General features: G+C 38.2%; 1 protein-coding gene across 1 annotated transcript in view; it reads left to right on the top strand.

Annotated features, from left to right (window-relative positions):
* Nucleotides 1-14,739, top strand: part of LOC126278785 (uncharacterized) — a 268,939-nt gene that overhangs the window by 173,028 nt on the left and 81,172 nt on the right. The window contains exons 14-15 of the mRNA XM_049979062.1: nt 692-916; nt 3,565-3,581. Coding sequence (XP_049835019.1) covers nt 692-916; nt 3,565-3,581 — 242 coding nt within the window. The remainder of the gene's footprint in view (nt 1-691; nt 917-3,564; nt 3,582-14,739) is intronic.

The raw sequence follows: 14,739 nt of genomic DNA, 5'->3' as shown, positions 1-14,739 counted from the left end.
ACTGTATGTGCCATTTGGCTTCTCCCACCCAACACCAGTCCCTCTGAACTGCGGAGATGGGAACTTGCACTCCAGCACATCCTTTCATCCCGCCATCCCCCTGGACTGAACCTACGTTAAACAACCTCACTCCCATTTACTTTTCAGTCTTCTCCTCTTTCTCTTTCCTCTTTAGCCATTCATGCATCTTTCCATCCTACATCTTTATACTATACACCTCTTTACTTCTGTATGCATCCTCTTTGGCTTGAAGCTGGCACAGTACCTGCAGTAGAATATCTTTGGCTTCCCTCTTACAACCATGCCTCCATCCTTGCTACCTTCCCTGTTTTCCTTTCCCTGTTGCTTCATAACCTGGGTTGTGAGTAACTAAATCCACTTTCCCTTCTTCCCTTTCTTTCCCCTCTCTCCTCCCTGATGAAGAAACATTTATTCCGAAAGCTAGGAACTTAAATTTTCGGTTGTTTTTTGTGTTTGTATCGGCTGTACTGAGCTGAGTTAAGTACTGGCCAGCCCCTCTATCTCTTTGTTAGTAATTGTTTCACATCTTTATATGGGACTTTCCATTAATTAGTTTGATTACTGTTTTACTTTTACAAAGATAGAGGTGTTTTTTATTATCAGATCTGCTGGAGTTTCAACAAGTACCAACAATTTTCACTCATCTGCTATGTGAACTCTTTTGTTTCAGAGGGCTGTACCATGCTGACACAAGGAGCAGGTGCTGGCCGGGACTTGATGATCCTACCTCGATGGCGTACACGAGGGTTACGATTCTGGCTTAAGGAGTGGAACCCAGAGCGTGCAGATGGCATTGTCTGGCTTCTGAGAAAGGCTGGCACCAACACTACCTACCTCAGGCTTGAGCTGGGAGCTGATAAAAATGAAAAGATAAAACTTTTCCTCATCAGAGGTGGTCAGTAATAAACACAAAAATAAAAAATTAGCAAAAATAGTCTCCTAGTTAACGATTTTTCCCAAGGGCATGCAGCTCTACTGTATTGTTAATTGATGATGACACCCTCTTGTGTAAAATATTCCAGAGGTACAATAGTCCCCTATTCGGATCTATGGGCAGGGGCTACGCTTGGGGATGTTGCTATCAGGAGAAACAAAACTGGCATTCTACAGATCAGAGCAAGGAATGTCTTATTTGGGCAGGCAGGTTAAAAATTCAAAAAGGAAAATGGATAGGTTAAAGCTAGATATAGCAGGAATTAGTGAAGTTCAGTGGCAGGAGGAATAGGACTTCTGGTCAGGTAAATACAGGTTTATAAATTCAAAATCAAATAGGAAGAATGCAGGAGTGGCTTTAATAATGAATAAAAAACAGGAACATGGTTAATAATGAATAAAAAACAGGAACATGGATAAGCTTCTATGAACAGCACAGTGAATGCATTATTGTAGCCAAGGAAGACACAAAGCCACACCTACGACAGTAGTATAAATTTATATGCCAACTAGCTCTGCAGGTGAGGAGGAGATAGAGAAACTGTATGATGAGGTAAAATAAATTATGCAGATAGTTAAGGGAGATGAAAATTTAGTCATGGGGGACTAGAATTCAATAGTAGCAAAAGGAAGAGAAGGAAAAGTAGTATCTGAGTGTGGACTAAGAGAAAGGAATGAAAGAGGAAGCTACCTAGTAGATTTATTTATTTAGCATATGGCTAAGACACATCACGAAATTAAAGTACATATACATATGTACATATTGACACACAAGAAACTTAAGTTAGTCTTTACAACTGAATATCCAGTCCTTCAATCCAGAACACTGCATCTGGAGTTGCTAGCAGGAAGTCCTCTTTGGCGCTGTGATAGGCACGAATCCTGCATTCACTGACAATGTGGTGAACATTCTGGTATGGAGCCCCGCAGTCACAGGCTGGATCAGGCAGCTTCTTCCACTTAAAGAGAGCATCCCTGCATCGCCCATGGCTGGTACAGGTTCTGTTGAGAGTAGTCCAGGTCTTGCGTGGTAGGTCGAATCCACTTGGAAGTTTAGCACCTGGGAAGATGTTATGCAGGTGCACATCTGTCACTGCTTCCCACCGACCTTTCCACTCTTCAAGAGGTTTGAAATCCTTAGCAAGCATGTCAGCAGCATCACACAGAGTTGGATGGCGTGATATCAGTCTCTTGTGATTTAAAAGTGGCAGGTCACTATGCACAGGTAGGTTATAATTCCTGGAGATCTTGTGGAATTCTCTCATAAGGGCAGTACATCTGCGTAGATCAGGAGGCATTATACCGGTTAAAAGTGGAAACCAATAAACTGGAGTAGATCTGATTGCACCAGATATTATACACATTGTCATATTCAGCTGGGTATCAACAAGCCTTGTATGATGACTGTTCATCCAAACAGGTGCACAATACTCAGCACTTGAGTACACCAAGCCCAGAGCTGAAGATCGCAAGGTGGTTGCCGAAGATCCCCAGGTAGTTCCACATAGCTTATGGAGGATGTTGTTTCGAGTCCTCAACTTTTGAGATAAGTTAAGAAGGTGTTGTTTAAAGCATAGTGTACAATCCAGGATGACACCAAGATATTTTGGGTTCCAATTATGACGAAGAATTCTGCCTCTGAAACTTACTTCCACTTTTACGTTCGCCAATCGATTATTTAGATGGAAGCAACACACTTCTGTTTTACTCACACTGGGTTGGAGTCTCCAGATTTTGAAGTAATTATCTAATGCAGACAGGTCATTGGCTAGAATCTCTCCTGTTGTCTTCATTTCCTGGTGTTTTAAGGCAAGAGTCAGGTCTTCGGCATAGCAGTATTTTCTGGACGAAGTGTCAGGTAGATCAGATAGATGTAGGCTGAACACTAAATGTGAGAGAACCGATCCTTGAGGCAATCTGTTGTTCAGCTTCCTTTCTTTACTTATGTTGCTTCCAGTGATTACCTGGAACTTCTGATCACTTAGCATGCTGTTAATCACTCGAGCCATTGTTCTGCAGGGTATGATGGAGAAATTTATAGATAAGGCCTTCCCCTCCACACAGTGTCGAAGGTGGCAGTTAGATCAACAAATGCCACAGATGTTTTCTGCTTCATTTGGTAACCTGACTCTTTGAAGGATGTGAGAGACAATTCTTGGTCGCAGCAGCTACGCCCTGGTCTGAAGCCTGCCTGATCAACTGGAACGTTCTCTAGGATAGTGCTACTTATTCTGTTATATATTAGCCTTTCAAAAAGCTTGTAGCAGCAGCTAAGTAGGGCAATGGGGCAATAGTTTTCTACCTTGTTGCTGGGTTTGTAAGGTTTCAGAACAGATATTATCTTCGCCTTTTTAAGCTCCAATGGAAGTTGACCAGTCAGCAGGATGGCAGTGAAGTATTCTGTCAACCATTTCTTAGCTTTTCCTCCCATAAGGATCAGGAATTCTGGATGGATACTATCGAATCCAGGCACCTTAAGAGGTTTGAGGTCCTTCAGTCCAGAGTCAATGTCTGAAACTGTGAAGGAATGGGTATACTCAGATGAGGGAGATGCCTTCTTTTTCAGGTCATGAAGCTGTAATCTGATATGTCTTGTATGTTTCTTGTCAGAAGGTACTCTTGAGGTAGTAATGATGTAGGAAGCAATTTGGTTTGGTGTTACTTCAAAATTTTTTATGCATGCTGGTGAACTTCTCAGAAGACTTCATGCTTTCCTGCTCAAGTGGGTAAAGTCCATATTTTCGATTGTTTCTGACCATTTCTGCCTCCGAGACATGTCCAAGCTGGGCAATAGTTCCATAGCTATCTCTGGGTCACCACTTTGCTGGAAGTGTTCGTACAGTGTTTCACTTTCATCATTCCATCCTGGAACATATTCTTTTCAGTAGCCTCTTGGCATAAACTTTTTAGCTGTTGCTGTTACTGCACCAATGAAGCGTTGATAGTTATTATGTGATGGAGGTCTTATCCAGTTCCGTTGAAAACTTCATCCAGTCAGCTTTCTTGAAATTCCATCGAGCATGCAGAGTTGATCGTATGATAGCAACCGTGCAGCCAATTTGTATTATTACAGGTCTGTGTTGGCTGTGAGGAAAGGCATCTATCACTTTCCTTGTGGTGTTGATGGGAAAGGCAGTTTCATTGCAGTTAACAAAGCATAAGTCAGGATTTAAATCCTTGTCCCAAGCAGCTGACCTGAAAGTGCTTTGATCTTTGGCTTCAAACACTAGATGAAGATTATTCTCTTCAACTCATTCTGCAAGCATGCTCCCATTTTCATCATTTTGAGAGTACTTCCAAAGTTCATGGTGACTATTGAAGTCTCCTATGTAAATTGCGGGATTTTCTGCTGTGTGTAGCACAAAATCGGGCCATGTTGTTTTGGGTTGTTTGTAAACATTTGCATAGTAATGCTGTGAAATTGTATGACAACTGTATGTGTATCTGCCTCCACACTTACAGAAATCAGTGAAGCTTCGTTTATGATGTTACGGACATAAGTAGAAATTCCATACACCTAGTGGTAAATTACACCAAGTGCAGAATATCGAGGAATTTGACCTTGGCTTTGGAGTATTTCTTCGCTGTAAACATGAGTTTCATGAATGGCAATGACATTGATATTGTTGTCCAGCAAAAATTTTGACAAGTAGTCACACTTTGCCCTGCTAATGCTTTCGAAAATCAGTTGGAGGAGTCTGATAGTTGGGCCAATGTTTCTTGTTAATGAGCTCTGAAAAGAACTGTTTCTGCTATTTAGTTGATATGTCATTGCCAGGAGATACTATGGATTGTCTGGCTGCCTGAAATCACTGTTGCTCAATTAGCACCACTCAGGAGGCATGTGTAGGGTATTTTAAGGTTAAACCTATGGACGTGAGCAACACTACCTCCCCACCTAGTAGAATTTTGCACAGAGCATAATTTAACCATAGCTAACACTTGGTTTAAGAATCATGAAAGAAGGTTGTATATGTGGAAGAGACCTGGAGACATGGGAAGGTTTCAGATTGATTATATTATGGTAAGACAGAGATTTCAGAACGAGATTTTAAATTGTAAGGTATTTCCAAGGGCAGATGTGGACTCTGACCACACTTAACTGATTATGAATTGTAGATTTAAACTGAAGAAACTGCAAAAAGGCAGGAATTGAAGAAGATGGGACTTGGATAAACTGAAAGAACAAGAGGTTCTAGAGAGTTTCAAATGGAGCATCGGGGAACAACTGACAAGTACAGGGGAAAGGAATACAGTAGAAGAAGAATGGGTAGCTTTGAGAAATGAAATAGTGAATGCAGCAGAGGATCAAGTAGGTAAAAAAGACAAGGGCTAATAGAAGTCCTTGGGTAACGCAAGAGATATTGAATTTAATCGGTGAAAGGAGAAAATATAAAAATGCAATAAATTAAGCAGGCAAAAGGGAATACAAATGTCTAAAAAAAAATTAGATCAACAGGAAATGCAAAATGCCTAAGCTGGAATGGCTGGAGGAGAAATGAGAATATAGAACCATATATTACTAGGGGTAAGATAGATGCTGCCTGAAGGAAAATTAAAGAGACCTTCAGAGAAAAGAGAAATATCTGTATGAATATCAAGAGCTCAGATGGAAAACCCCCTTAAGCAAAGAAGGGGAAACAGAAAGGTGGAAGGAATATACACAATGTCTATGCAAGGAAGCTGTACTTGAAGTCAAAACAAGACCCTGTGGGTAGACAACTTTCCGTTAGAGTTACTGATAGCCTTGGGAAAGCCAGACACAACAAAACTCTTCCGTCTGGTGAGTAAGATGTATGAAACAGGCGAAATACCCCAATACTTTAAAAAGAATATAATAATTTCAGTTCCAAAAAAGCAGGTTCTGACAGGCATGAAAATTATGGAACTATCAACTTAATAAGTCATGGCTGCAAAGTACTAACATGAATTCTGTACAGAAGAATGGAAAAATTGGTAGGAAACAACCTTAGGGAAGATCAGTTTGGATTCCAGAGAACTGTAGGATCATGCAAGGCATTACTGACCCTACTACTTCTAATCAAAGATGGGTTAAGGAACGGAAAACCTACATTTATAGCATTTCTAGACCTAGAGTAAGGATTTGACAATGCTGACTAGAATACTCTCTTTCAAATTCTGAAGGTGGCAGGGGTAAAATACAGGGAGCGAAAGGCTATTTGCAATTTACACAGAAACCAGATGGCAGTTATAAGAGTTGATGGACACAAAAGGGAAGCAGTGGTTGAGAAGGGAGTGAGAGAAATTTGTAGCCTATCCCCAATGTGATATGTGATATGTGATATGTGGTTTATTCATCTCATTACATACAATTTTCAAATCATTTGATATGATGTACAGGAGACATGTCAAGGTTTACAAAAGAAACTTTTTGCACTTTTTTGAGAGAAATACAAAAAATTACATTATATATTGCATTTCTAAGTTACATGTACATAAAATAATAAATGTAATACAATCCCTGTGTTCAGATTGTGAAGCTGTCCTCAATGAGTTCATCGACAGACTAATAACACTTTTCCACCAGAAGAGTAAAGAGCAATCTTGTCAATGAACCCATCTCCATTTTAAATATATTACTGCCTTTTATTTTATTGGTAATTTTTAACCCCATATACTCTGGCGTTTGGGCATAAAGTTTTAAATGATGTGTTGGAAGTTTGAAGTTATCTCTGTGGCGAGTGCTGTAGTTGTGGTCAAAACGGAAAGGGTCTAGTGTATGTTGATTTCTATATAGGAACACCACCATCTCATATATGTAAAGTGAGGGGTTAGATAGTATTTTTAAATTTTTTAACAGTGGTCGACAGGATACCCGTTTTTTTGCAACACACATGTTTCTAATTACTTTCTTTGTAATACTAGGAGCCTAGTGACATTTGCTGAATTTCCCCAGAAGATTATGCCATAATGAATAACTGGCTCAAAGTAGCAGTAATAAACTATCTTTCTGGTATCCATGTTTGTGGCACCTGACAAAATACACATTGCAAACGCTAAGTTGTTCAGTTTATTTGCTAAGTAATCTATGTGTACCTTTCAATTTAAATTTTTGTCAAGATTTAGGCCTAAGAACTTCACATGGTTTGCTTCTGTGATATCATGATCATTGCAAGTTATCTTTATTTCACTCCTTTCTACTGATTTAGCTTCAAATTGCATCATTTTGGTTTTAGTTACATTTAGTTTTAGTCCATTTTTATACAACCAAGATTCAAGTTTTTCTAAAGTATTTTTGGCTTTTTCTGGAATATTTTCAGGTACCTCATTTTCAATTAGAACTGATGTATCATCAGCAAATAAGACTGAATGAACATCAATAGCAAGTGGTAGGTCATTTACGTAAAAAACATACAGATAGGGACCCAATATCGAACCTTGTGGGACTCCTTGGGGAACTGTTTTCCAGTCTGATGAATAATTAGTTACATTTGAAGTTAAAATTACTCTTTGTTTCCTACCTGAGAGGTAAGAGCTAAACCATTTTAAAGCAGTGTCTCTGGTTCCATACATCTGTAATTTGTGGAGGAGTAATGCATGGTTCACTGAATCAAAAGCTTTATTCAGATCACAGAATATACCTGTGACCTTTCTACCTTTATCTAACGTGGAGCATATCTTTTTGGATAAACTCATTTATAGCATTCACAGTGCTTTTACCCTGTTGGAATCCGAACTGGTTTTTAAAAATTATATCATTTACAGTAAGAAAGTTATTAATTTGTTTTGCTGCAATCTTTTCAAACACTTTAGAGAATACCAGCAACAGAGAGATAGGGCGGTAATTCCCCATATCTTTGGTCAATCCTTTCTTGAATAGAGGTTTGATCTCACCATATTTCAATACCTCTGGAAAGCATCCCTGTTCAAAAGATTGATTTATAATAGTTCACAGTGGTTGGGAAATAATATCGTACACATATTTGATTACAGGTGTTGTTATTTCATCCCACCCATGTGGGGTTTTGTTTTTTAGAGACAATATTTCCTTTTCCACAACCCCTTTGGGCGATTTTTTCACATTGTTTAAAATATGTGTTCTGGCTGTTTTCCAAATTTGTGATGCCCTGATAGAATGTCATATCCACATCCGATCTTACTACATTTAGGAAGAATTCATTGAAACAACTTGACATTTGAACAGGGTTTACTATAATTTCATTTTCATGTCTAATTTTCAAAATCTCATGAATTTTTACTTTGGCTCCTAGTTCAGACTGAACAACTGACCACACTGCTTTTGTCTTATTTCTGTGTTCTCGTATGAATTTATTATTTGCCATTTTTTAGCTGCCACTACAACTTTCCTAAATAGAGCTTTATACTGTTTGACATAAATAACAAAATCTAGATTTCTGTTTGATTTTAACTCATTGTGAAGCTCTCTCTTTCTGGCATTAGAGATTTTTATTCCTGTTGTAATCCATTTGAGTTTACCATTAACATTCTTTTGCTTATATCTACGAGGAAACAATTCATTAAATACCTCCAACAAACAATTTAAGAATTTGTCATAGTTTATTGAGCTTGAACTATTGTAGCCTACAGGCCAGCTTATTATACTTAATTTACTGTGGAATAAATCCATTTTACTCTTACTGAGATCCCTTTTTATATGGACTTCTGGAGGCTTTAGGTTTTTTTTCCCTTTGGGAGCTCAATAAACAGAGCTGAGTGGTCTGAAATACCCAAGCCTAAGCAGTATTTGTGCTTATTTCCACTGTCAAATTTGTAATTAGTAATAATATTATCAATGCAGGTCACTGATCTGCTGTTTTCCCTATTGCTTCAGAAAAATTTAGCTTGAAACCAGATTTCTGAATTAAGTCACGAAATTTTGTGGAATCATTGCTTTCAACTAAGACATTTAAGTTGAAGTCAGCTGCTATAACAACTTTTTTTTACTTTCTTTCTGGAGTTTTTCCAGGAGGCATTCGAATTTGGCTAAAAACACTTTTGTTACCGCACATCCAGGAATTCTGTAGATTGCTATAACCAGTGTATTCAGATCACTTAGATCTACAGAGCAACTTTCAAACACACTCTCTTCATTTAAATAATTAAAACTATCTCTTACTGTATAACTTACGGAAGAATTGACAAGAATGCAGGAGCCTCCACGAGATTTGCTTATTCTACAAAAGCTAGCAGCTACCTTAAAATTATTAATACTGTTTAGTACTTTTATACTATCTTCTGTTAACCAATGTTCATTTAAGCAAATTATTTTAATATTTACGGATTCTGAAAGCAGAATTTTTAGTTTGTTGATTTTTGAGAATTTACAATTTGGTAGTTCTGTCCCCAAGCCATTTATATTCCAGTGCATCAATACATCATTTTTGCTTTTAGTTATTTCACGTGCATCCTTTGTTTGGTACCTAAACTTTTTATTTTCAGTTTGAATATTTTCTTTGTCACCCCTATCAGAATGAATTAGTTTCCCTTGCTTCTTAGAACTTTACACATGTATATGAACATTTTACTAAGGTTCACAGAGCCTAATCTATTCAAGTGCAGGCCGTCTTTTCCCAGACACTTGCAGTTTAAGAATTTGTTTGGGTCAATGAATACTCCACCGAGTCTGTTGGACTGTTCCCTAATGCCGCTATTTATCCTGTTGGTGTAAGTATCACTTACCGATCTTCGATGAATAATTCCACTAATTACCAGCCTGGATGTTGGGTATACAGTTTTCGCCGATCTAATCAGATTCCGTGTTTAATTCACGATTTTTTCCTCACTGTTACTGCAGATGGAGTTTGTGCCCACGTGGATTAAGACCACTCTGTAATCGTCGGTACTTAAAGTTTTGTTACCAGTTTCGCCCGTGTTTCTTTTAATGGACAATACATTTTTAAAATGTTTGTTGAGTTGATGCGATCGGATTCCAGGTCAGACATCGATCTTGCAGTCCGGCACAATAACATTTTTAATATATAATCACCTATTAACAGAAAATCGTTTTTGTCATCTTCTTTGTCTGTTGCACTTTTACGTTTGTCCTTCTTATTATAGGAAACTGTTTTTCATTTATACTTATCACTTGTTTCACTGACAGAGTTCTCTGTGGTATTATTTGCCGTATTACACTTTGTTCAGTAATGGGTTGATTTCTATACACGCAGGATTTTCTTTCAATAACCAGTTCAGAATTTTCTTGTTTCAATGCTAAAATTTCCGCCTTCAGTGCTTCAATGTCACTTTCAAGCAATTTAATAATTTCTTCTTTTGAGTTCAGGGTACTTACGAGTTCAGCCATCTCAATACGCAAACAATGTGGACACGACCATGGAAACACGTCTTTTATGAGTTTTAAACTCACTTTTGCACATTTTTCATGATACCAGTAGTTACACTTCACACAAAAGATGCCTTTCATGATGCGATTCGAACATTCCCTACATGATGAACTATATAATTTAACCTTTTTTGAGGACTGAGATGTGTCACAACACTCTTCTGTCGGCGGCATCTTGAGGTCAGATGTTATTCAATCTATACATTGAGCAAGCAGTAAAGGAAACAAAAGAAAAATTTGGAGTAGGAATTAAAGTTCAGGGACAAGAATGAAAATATTGAGGTTTGTCTAGGACATTGTAATTCTGTCAGAGACAGCAAGGACTTGGAAGAGCAGTGAAATGGAATGGACAGTGTTATGAAAGGATATAAGATGAACATCAACAAAAGTAAAACAATGCAGGCGAATTAAATCAGGTGATGCTGAGGCAATGGGACTACTGAAAGTAATAGATGAGTTTTGCTGTTTGGGAAGCAAAATAACTGATGATGGTTGTAGTAGGGAGGACATAAAATGCAGGCTGGCAATGGCAAGAAAAGCGTCTCTGAAGAAGAGAAATTTGTTAACATCAAGTATAGATTTAAGTGTCAGGAAGTCCTTTCTGAAAGTATTTGTTTGGAGTGTAGCCATGCATGGAAATGAAGCAGTTTAGACAATAAGAGAATAGAAGCATTTGAAATGTGTTGCTACAGAAGAATGCTGAAGATTAGATGGATAAATTGCTTAACTAATGAGGAGGTACTGAATAGAACTGGCGAGAAGAGAAATTTATGGTACAACCTGAGTAGGGGAAATGACCAGTTGGTAGGACACATTCAAAGATATCAAGGGATCACCAATTTAGTACTAGAGGAAAGTGTGTGGGGCACATATCTTATAGGGAGACCAGGAGATGAATATAGTAAGCAGCTTAAGAAGAACGTAGGTTGCAGTAGTTACATGGAGACAAAGAGGTACCCACAGGATATAGTAACATGGAGAGCTGCACAACAACAAAGTTAACAAGAATTGAAAGCAGAGAAGCTGCTTATCTTTTCCATTTGAATTGTGAGGAAGCAAGTCAGCTACATCCTTAGGCACTGTCTCCCACTGAAACAGAAACTGACCCAGCATGACAGTTTAACAGTTGGGAAGCCTGCTGTGTCCTTTGTGGTAGAGAAGCAAATACAAACAGGTAAGGCTTTGTTAACCATCATCACTTCAAACATACAGTGAATGATGTTAACCATTATGGGAATAACAGCAAGGAATGGAAAACATCCTCTTGCACACTCAATGTGTATGCGAGGAGGCATCATGTATTATGTTGATCTGGACCTTGAACTGATTGCCAGAGAAGCTTCAGAAGACCAGCCTTGCTCACAGAACTGCAGTGACTGATTATGGCTCTCTGGTTTTGAGGAAAGTCTTGAACTGGGACTAACTAGGTTGTGAGTTCCTAAAATTGCTCCCTGAATTGAGAACTGTAGGCTCCACCTAAATGGCCCAGAGTTGCATTACACATCAGACTCTGCTACACAGGTAATGGGGTGCACACAAAGGTTTTTTAGCTTAGGTCACTCTCCATCCAATCTAGGTAATGATGGTGTAGGAAACTCTGAACAATTAACAGTTACTGTAAAATCCAAACAAATCCCCCCCTCCCCTTCCACAGATGAGACTATTTAAATCCTTATGATTAACATTCAGACAATCTGCCAAAGAATGCCAAAGTTTGAAGTGCTCTCAAGAAGCACTGGAACCTACATAACACTAGTCACAAAAAGGTGGCAAAAACCTGAAATTGGTAGCACTGGGATTTTTGGGGTGAATCTGTGTATTTAAAGAATAGGCTAATTGGAAATGGAGATGGGTGTATCCATTACAGCAGAAAATAAACTCGAATTAACTGAGACAGAAACAGAAGGCACAAGTGACATTGTTTGGGAAAGATTCTGCATCAAGGGACTGCATAAATTTACAATTTGGTCTTTTTATTGCCAAAAGCGCAGCTCATTAGTACATTTTCTCCCCTGTTAACTACAGAATTTGAATGAGACCTTAACTATTCAACAATCGATTGAAATAATTAATATTTTTTAAGACTTCCAGTAAATAGACCTAGCATCTGAGGATATCCATATGAAAACTGCCATCAGTGACCAACTGTAGCATGAATGATTGCCAAAGTACAAGGGGCAACTAAATCCAGTAGAAAGAGTGACATGGAGTAAATTAGATGTGTTACATCTCAAGGAGACTTGAAACATTTAAGTCCAGACAGGAGAAAGTAAATGAATTGTGGCTCAAGTTCAGAACAAACTTATAAAGAAACAGTGATAACACAAAGCATTGACAACGGCAGTAATCTTCCTTTGATTTTTGTTCAGAACTGAAAACTGTTTGCATTCAATATTTCTTTATTGATCTTACAAATTCTCTTGTAGCAGTAATTCACTAACTGTTTAAATCTGTCAATATCAGTGAACACTCCATTTGAGAGGGAAAAATTCATTCTGGGAACATCCCCCAGGCTGTGGCTAATGCATGTCTCCACAGTGCCCTTTCTTTCAGAAGTTCTAGTCCTGAAAACTATGCAGGAGAACTTCAGTGATCTTTGTAAGGTAGGAGACGAGGCACTGGCAGAAGTAAAGTTGAGGGGACAGCTCATGAGTCATTCTTGGGTAGCCCAGCCAGTAGAGAAATAGCTTGTGAAAGGCACAGGTTCCAGGTTTGAACCCTGGTATGTCAAACAGTTTTTACCTCCAAGGAAGTTTTGTGTTGTTGTTTTTACTATTTTGACATAAATAAAGGACTAGAAACAGCATAAAGCTTTGAGGCACTTCATATATATATATATATATATATATATATATATATATATATATATATATATATATATATATATATATATATATAGAAAGAAACTTCCACATGGAAAAAATATATTAAAAACAAAGATTCCAAGACTTACCAAGCGGGAAAGCGCCGGCAGACAGGCACATGAACAAAACACACAAACACACACACAGAATTGCTAGCTTTCGCAACCGATGGTTGCTTCTTCAGGAAGGAGAGGGAAAGACGAAAGGATGTGGGTTTTAAGGGAGAGGGTAAGGAGTCATTCCAATCCCGGGAGCGGAAAGACTTCCCTTAGGGGTAAAAAAGGACAGATGTGCACTCGCGCACACACACACACACATATCCATCTGTGTATGTGCGGATGGATATGTGTGTGTGTGTGTGTGTGCGCGAGTGTACATCTGTCCTTTTTTTCCCCTAAGGGAAGTCTTTCTGCTCCCGGGATTGGAATGACTCCTTACCCTCTCCCTTAAAACCCACATCCTTTCGTCTTTCCCTCTCCTTCCTGAAGAAGCAACCATCGGTTGTGAAAGCTAGCAATTCTGTGTGTGTGTTTTGTTCATGTGCCTGTCTGCTGGCGCTTTCCCGCTTGGTAAGTCTTGGAATCTTTGTTTTTTATATATATATATATATATATATATATATATATATATATATATATATATATATATATATATATATATATATATATATATAAAAACTGTTAAACCTGGTGTAATAATTTTCCTGTTAAATGATTATGTTATTCCAGTGCCTTTTTACTGGTAAGAAACTTTGCTAAATGTCTTTCAAATTACTGCAGTCAAATAAGAATAGGGTCTAGTATTTAATCAGTGCCAAATTTCTCTCTGTATGCAAACAAACAAAAATGACAAAAATAAACATAAACAGTATTTTTTTGTAAACAAAACATAGTACATTCATAAAAAAAATAAAGCAGCAAAATTATGGTGGATGTACTTGTGTTTCTCTAAAACCATGTATATTTTTTGCTTTTTGTCTGTTTTGAATAGCTAGTGACGTTTGAAAACAGCTCAGTAATACATCAACCTCCATTGCCAGAAAAGTAGCCAGCTACATACTTAACTTTTCTGTGTGCTTTCATAGTTTAATTCTTAAATTCCTTGATGTTTTGCATTGTGTGTACTGCCATTGTTATTTCTTTTCAATGGCCAGCAAACATTGAATATAGCTCAGTAAGACACCAGTCTCTATTTGCTATACACTAGGAAAGTAGCAAATTATATATTTAGCTTTTCCTGTGTGCTTCTGTAATTTAATTCTTAATTTACTAATAGAGGTACTGCTAGGATGTGTGCATGCTGTATGAGGATGCAGTAGGAGCTGGACGCAGTTCACAGACAGCAGAAGATGAGTTTTTGACTGCAGTCAGATTTCTGGAGGCCACTGCCTCAGGACATGATGGTGGTGGAGAATCCAGTACATCACATTGTGTCACCTCAGGTGTTGCTTGTTTGACCCATGAGCTCTGCTGCTGCCCATTTATCCTGTGAGTCGACAGATGGCCACTCCTTCAACAAGATCTGAGTAGGCACATGGGGATAGGAGTTAGCTAGTAATCAGGAACTCCAGCGCTAGGCATGATATGGAGCCCATAAGGA

The sequence above is a fragment of the Schistocerca gregaria genome, chromosome 6 (assembly GCF_023897955.1).
Source record: "Schistocerca gregaria isolate iqSchGreg1 chromosome 6, iqSchGreg1.2, whole genome shotgun sequence".
In the NCBI taxonomy this organism is placed as follows: Eukaryota; Metazoa; Arthropoda; class Insecta; order Orthoptera; family Acrididae; genus Schistocerca; species Schistocerca gregaria.
Note: the sequence above shows the minus strand (reverse complement) of the source record. Positions and strands in the feature narration are given on the sequence as shown.